Genomic DNA, 6,974 nt, shown 5'->3' on the forward strand with positions numbered 1-6,974 from the left:
ATCACAACACAGTAGTGATTGTTACTAAAATGGGCTTCTGTATGCCGGTGCAGTTATTTGAGTTATTTCCTTAAAAAATAACTTAAATGACTGTATTTCCTGACATGCGCTGACTTTTACTGTGTAGCTGTGCAGTTATGTTGACATCCCCTAGAACTGAAACACACAAAAAACTGTTTTATTCTGAATAAACATGTGTAATGACCCTCACTCCTCTGTATCCAGTTCCAGGTTTTGATGGTTACTGGTATTAGAGTAAAATTATTTAGAGTAGTGTTTGCAACTTTTCTTTATTTCTCTTTCAGGTAATTTGAGTTTATTTGAACTTTGTTTGCTTTATAACACACATCCACACACTACACACATTACTGATTAACTGATCGCATTATTAACTTTTTTTTGGGGGGGGGTAACAATTTTTACTTTTCATGCAAATCATGTGTGGTCTCCATATTTTGTCCTTCCCTTTGAGCCAGAGCCATCACATATGGATGGTGGATGATACAAGTAATGACACTTGCACATAATAAAGGGAAAAGGTTCTCCATGCACAGACCAATGAATTATGGCATGCCAAAAATACATGATCAAACCCTTCACGTCCCAGGAGTCACTACATGTCTATCCTCTTAAGCCCTGCAGTAAAGTGAGTGTGGCCGCATACATCAGACAATCTGGAAATTGTCAGCGCTTGCCCTTCTGTCAGGTTTTCCGGGCCTGACTTAACAGCTGACTTGTTTTCATGCTTTTTCCATCAGGATTTCAACCACAGCACAGCACTGGCACATCTCTAGGTAAAGTCTTGAAGAATCATGTTATCCCAAACAAACACTGACCGAGTTCACTGAACAGCTAAAAATAGTCTTAAATCAAAAGTAAGTGGAAAGCTTTGTAATGTTAAAAAAAATCACAAATTAACCAATCAAATAATTTTACAAATCACAAAAATTCATTTTTTTCCAAGAGTTTACTGGGTTGGTGTGTTGTTACTGAGCGAGAGAGTGGGACCACCAGGAATCACTGATAAAGTAAGGGAGGAGGCAAAAATCAGAGGGTGGGTGTGCTTTACATGTAAGTGTTACACATCAACAGAAGAGAAGCATCTGAAAGATAACAGCGAGCTCACAAGTTGAAAGACTAAGGTGTAAGGAAGTAAAACAAAGCTGTCATAGACCAACCGTTAAGCACACTGGGGGGTAATTGTTCCCAGGCTTACTTGATTAGCAAGATAAACAACAACAGGATGTGCAGGTGTTGTGTTAATAGCAAAGTCTTGTTAATTAAACAGCATCATAATATGTGAGAGCTGTTTCTTCAACCCCCACTGCAGTGTCTCTGCAGGAAAGTGTAACTTTCTTACAAAGCACTGAATGCTTGAGGCTCACATTCCTGCTGAACTCTCACTGTTGGTGTTATTACAGATGAGCTAATTATAAACTGATGGTGAGTAACTGTCATCATGGCTACAAAGAGACACTACTGCTCAGTTTTTCACATCTATTTTTGTTTAATGAGTCTTTTGCTGAACATGCTCCTGCATCCTGTGTGAAGGATTTCTCTAGTATTGACCGTAACCTGGACAGCATCCTCCTTTCTGAAACATCCGTCAGAAAGTCAAGCTCCACATCAACGAAGTTGCTGGCCACATGAATCGGATTATTGAGCAGTGCTGTTATGCACTACCCTCAGTCTGCTGCTGCAGCACACCAATAACATAGAGGATTCGACTGGACACCACAGACTCATAAAACATCCTGAGTACCGTCCAGCAGATGTTTTAACTATTCCTTTGAAAAGATTGAAAAGTCACTCTATAAGAGACGTGGTGCTATAATAATAATAATAATAATAATAATAATAATAATAATAATAATAATAATAATAATAATAATAATAACGGTGTTATTATAATACTGTAAATGGCTGAAAGGTTGGGACAAATGAGAGATGCTGAAATGAAAAAAAAAATCTTTTTATTCAGGGTAGAATATCACCTGAAAACATTGATTTTTTTAAACCCTTTCTTAGCTGTTGTCCAAATCTTACGCATTTCTTTCCTTTACCAGAGAGCAGGCATCAATGTCTTTAACTGAGTTTAACTGTTTGTAAAGTTGTATGGAGCTAGTTAGCAAAAAGAAAACTGACAATTATTACACTGAAGTTATCATTGACTGATTGTGTATAACATATTATTATGTGGGTCTTTCTTCTTCTTTCTTCTTTCTTATTTAATTCATTCGTTTATACCACAGATTTGTGTGTTTCAACACAGCACGTCCATATGCTTCTATATGCGCAAGCGCAGCTCTGAGACGGAAGCAGGGCATCCAATGACAGCAGAAGTGTTTGAACTTGTCAAGTGTTTAAAGTAGACATGTCAGGTGTGTTCCAACAGTCAGTTAGTTTATTGTCGCACTGATATGCGTTTCTCCAGATTACTGTAGAAATGTATTAAACCGTTAAAGTAAAGGGACTACAGAAAATGGGAACAAACCTGCTTGATTTCACTGCCCTCTATCGGGAGAGATTGAAAGCCCTTTTACCAGCGGTCGGTGCTATAACTGCTACATCCTGAGATCGGCGCCAAACGCACCATTATTTAAGGAGCACCCCCTCCCAAAAAAGAAGGAGAAGAAGATTCAACCGGCTGAGTGAATGTATGGTCATTTGGTGATAACAATAAAGTAGCAGTATGTATTTAGGTCGTGTCAGTTCGCGCAGTCCAGTAGTGTGCGTAATGCTGTCCTTCGTGCTGTCCCGGAGTTTCTGCCAAGGTGTTACGGAGGTGAACCGGAGGTGTTACTCGACCTTTGGGTCGATATGTCCGACTTTTTCAACATCGAATCCGAAATGCGAAGAAGCATCAGACAATGGTAAAACCGTCGTTGTGTCCTGTCGAAATCCTCTTACAGGAATAAAATAATAATCTTGTAATACTAGGCCAGCATGTCACTTTGAGCCTACAGATATCTTTCTTAGTAACTGATATTAATAGTTTGATCTCATGATATTTTGTGTTAAACTGCTGGAATGCTGTTTTAAATCGTCAGCTGCTTGAGAAATACCCTGACTGTGTGTGTCACAGTCTGTGTTTATGGCTACCTATACTCAGCATTTTCACAGGTGAATGGACTGCAGGTGTTGTACACAAGCAGTTTCTCTCAATATTTCAAAGAGAGGATAATACTGTAGCTTAGCTGTGGCAGGCGGTACTTTGATTTCACCCCCACACCAGGCAGCCACAGTGTTTACCATCAGCAGGGGTTCAGATAACACGTACTCTAATTAAATCAGGAAATGGTGGTTTCACATAATTTTGAACGAATATAAGCACTATAAGCAACAAAATTAAAACTCTCTCTTCCTGTTTCCTTTCTTTGTTGCTTTTCAGGTTCAGTGGTGACCTACTCAGAGCTGAAGACCATGCTGGCAAGCCATAACATTCAGCTCTTTGATGTGAGAAATCCTGATGAGTACCAGACTGGACAAATTCCCCAGGCCGTCAACGTCCCACGTAAGCAGGATTCTGAAACTTGTAGGGACTTGTCTGTTTTCCTGTATTCCTGCATTTGTAGTTAACATGTGTGTTCTTTGTTGGTATGCACGTCAGTGGACAACCTGGAGGAGTCTCTGCAGCTGTCCCCTGAGCTCTTTGAGCAAAGGTTTGAAGTGAAGGCTCCCACGAAAGCTGATGACAACATTGTGTTTCACTGCAGAAGTGGCACCAGGAGCACCAGAGCACTGAGCATCGCTCATCAGCTGGGATTTAGCAAGTAAGTAGTAATACATGTGCTAGTTTCTATGCAAAACAAACCTGGAGATTAAGCACACTACCAGTGGAAAATGACTGTGGGAACGCGGTGTGCGTGTTTCCAGGGTAAATTTATGGAGAGGTGATGTCTAATACTGCATGGCGTCACTGAGAGATTTACAAAGTCTGAAAGCATTGGGGCATGGCCAAAAACCTGTGTTGTTAGCTCTGTAGATTATGCTGTGAAGTGTTTTCTCTTTCTCCAGAACCAGTTCTAAGGGTATAGGCTAATGCTACAGGGCAATGGTGGAGAAATGTGGCCATTTACAAGTTAAGTTGGCAAACTGGACAAGGATCAGCAACAAAATGGGCAGTTAGGTCACAGACGAGCATCCTGCAGATCAGGTTATGCCGAGTGAAGATCAGATACACTGTGAGGCGATTAGACTGGATGGCAGGTTTTATACTGCATGCAGTCTCACTGGCTTTGATAGGCGGGTTGAAAGAAAATTATTTACTTAGTCTTGTGAATGTGCAATTCCCATTCAGATATATTTTTCTACTGACAAATCTACATGAAGTCTCATTTGGCCTATAAGGGAAAAAATGTATGTGCATATAAAAACAAAAAACCTCAGACATCAATCAATCGAGATAATTAGTTATTTTTACAGCACGTCTGCTACATTTAGATATCTCCCAGGAAGTCATGCTTTGACCAAAATGAACCTCTTAACAAATGCAGATAGCTGACATCAAACTCAGCTATCTGCATAGACTCTGAGTCTTGTTTTGCGTTGCATAAATGTTGATCCAAGAGATATAAATGGTGCATTCCTGCTGCAGCTGGAGAAGTGTCCTCAGGTGATACTTTGACTTGCTGAACTGTGGGCGACCTTTTAATATAAAGCAAACAACAGTATTAAGAGATTAAGCTCCTCTATCTGTGCTTCCCCCCCCCCTCAGGGCGAGACATTTTAAAGAAGGCTACTCAGAGTGGGTCGAGCGAGAACGAAAGTGAATCAGGTGAAATCTGCACTGAAGTTCTTCAAAGTACTGTTCCTTTTATTTAATGCACTGTGACTGGGATATATTTCTTATTTTGTTCAAGAGTACTGTCAAAACAAGTTTTTAACAGTTTTGCTGTAACTTTACTAAAAATATTACAAGTGTCCTTTTTATCCTGCTTTAAGATATGACATGAATTGGCAGCTGATGAATGTGAAGGTTCTTTAAATAAAACCTATAAAAAATTAAACATTTGTGTTAAAATCTTTTTTTTTTTCTTTGTCATCATAAATATCTAATTAGTATAAAAAAACAACCCACCTGTCCATTTTATATTCAAGTTTTTGGTTGTTTTGTTTTTGTTTTTTCTTTTTACCACGTTGATGTTTCCATGAAAACGCTAAACAAAAGGAAAAAAAGGAAAGCACAGAAGTAAAAATACAGGAGACAAGCTCATTAAAATGTTCATTTAAATAAGTGGTGAGAAAAATTTACTTCCATTGGCCCGAAACGTTATTTTAATGAGCATGTGGCTGTTTTGCCAGCACTTTGAGCTTATAATAATGGATTGCATTTATATAGCGCTTTTTTTAGGCACAATTCCACTATTATTATTATAGGTTTTGTTTTTTCCTTTTGCAGTCTTCTCACATTTGTTTTCTAAATTATATTTTTGGCTCACTTGTACACTCCATAAGGTAAAATGGGACTTAAAGTGCAGCACATTAAGTATGAGAATAGATTTTTTTCTTAATACAGATTTTTTTTTCCTTATCCAGTGAAGGAAATGCATATTTTGCGTCTAACTGTTAAATTATGAGCCAGTTGCTCTGTCTACATCCCAGTAGCATTGTTCGCCTAACACACTAAACTCTTTTGGTTCTATCTACTGGAATTTTACCGTAAATCTCTACAGCAGCAGCTGAAGACTGAACTGGGTGTAACTCCTCTGAGCTAAGGACATTTGCGTAATAAAACATTGAGAAAACATTTCCTGGTCTGATTAACCGTCATTTCCTGTTGCAACATTTGGTAGAGTTGGTGTAATAAGATCCCTTCCCAGACGCCTTAACCCCCACGCACATCCTGGGCCATTTGACCTCAGTAAATGACATGAAGGGTGGGGCTAGGTTTCACAATCAGTTCAAACGAAATCTTGGCTGATTGTGACTCACACCCGTCTTCACACCTAGGCTTGTGTGATAAGGGTCCATGGCCCTCTTGGGGACACTCCCATGCCGCTTAAAATCTGGGCCTCTCCACCAATTACTCTTAGAAATGAAGAAGTTTCTCAGATGACAGGTGAAACGTCTTCAACGAAACTTCAAGAAGTCCAGACGCTTTTCTTTTAGAGACACTTAGAGTTTTTTATTGTCATTGTGCAGTTTCTTGCACAGTGAAATTGGGTAGCTGGACCTCATTATACAATTATTTCAGTTTGGAATAACAGCAGTTCAGCCTGAATGCCAGCAGATGGCAGCAAAATGCCGGCCAACTCTAAGTGTTTATTTCCATTTTCTCTCCAACACTGTTCTTTTTATTATTGTACCATGCCCTATAAGGACTGACCTTCACAGTGGTATGTATGATATACATCCTGTGAGTAACAGCTCTGTGAGCGGCTGTCAGGAGCTCGAGCTGGACAAGGTCTGTGCAGCTCTCATTCAAAAGCGGAAACTGATCCCACTTCACTTTTCAGCTTCCCGTCCCTTTCTGATCAGAGCTATTTGCATAGTATCCATACAGCCGGCGTGTCATGGGTGAAGGAGTTGATGTTTCTGTGTGGATGTATGGAGGGAATTGAGAGCATACCCTAAGTGATGAATTTGGAGGAGATGAACATAAAGAGAGCAAAGGGTTCTGGATTTAATGGACATTAATGGTTTCAAGTGTCTGCACTGCAACATCATCCAAAGACAAAATGTATACTGTGTTGTGGATGTGGGACATCATAAAATTTCATCAGGTTCCAAACACATGCCAGCTATAGCACATATTAGGAGTATCCAGAGCTCTATACGGCAGAAGATGTATATATATGCCAGAAAGCTTCTGCAGACAAGAAGGATGGGTCAGATTTCCAGTGGGCACCAAGGACATTTAGGCACTTTTACATGAGTTAAAACACAAACTGACAGGTGGTTCAGAGTGAAAAATGATCAGTAGGCGATTGTTTGTCAGCGGCTGCAGTTACACGGGACAGGCCATTAACTTC

The 6,974-nt window shown here is 39.7% G+C and overlaps 1 protein-coding gene across 1 annotated transcript; it reads left to right on the forward strand.

Moving 5' to 3' along the window:
• The first annotated feature begins 2,638 nt into the window (after window positions 1-2,638).
• On the forward strand, window positions 2,639-4,957 carry si:ch211-161h7.8 (thiosulfate:glutathione sulfurtransferase). Its single transcript, XM_063483981.1, has 4 exons — window positions 2,639-2,873; window positions 3,392-3,514; window positions 3,611-3,773; window positions 4,718-4,957. The coding sequence occupies exons 1-4, from the start codon at window positions 2,693-2,695 to the stop codon at window positions 4,770-4,772; spliced, it is 522 nt and encodes a 173-aa protein (XP_063340051.1). The 5' UTR covers window positions 2,639-2,692; the 3' UTR covers window positions 4,773-4,957.
• The last annotated feature ends 2,017 nt before the right edge of the window (window positions 4,958-6,974 follow it).

Source organism: Pelmatolapia mariae, linkage group LG9 (genome assembly GCF_036321145.2).
Source record: "Pelmatolapia mariae isolate MD_Pm_ZW linkage group LG9, Pm_UMD_F_2, whole genome shotgun sequence".
Taxonomy (NCBI): domain Eukaryota; kingdom Metazoa; phylum Chordata; class Actinopteri; order Cichliformes; family Cichlidae; genus Pelmatolapia; species Pelmatolapia mariae.

Bases quoted from the DNA above. Each gene is read 5' to 3' on its own strand.
- si:ch211-161h7.8 (XM_063483981.1), top strand. From the start codon at position 2,693: ATGTATTTAGGTCGTGTCAGTTCGCGCAGTCCAGTAGTGTGCGTAATG. The intron at 2,874-3,391 runs GTAAAACCGTCG...GTTGCTTTTCAG, and splicing joins CGAAGAAGCATCAGACAATG to GTTCAGTGGTGACCTACTCA. The intron at 3,774-4,717 runs GTAAGTAGTAAT...CCCCCCCCTCAG, and splicing joins CATCAGCTGGGATTTAGCAA to GGCGAGACATTTTAAAGAAG.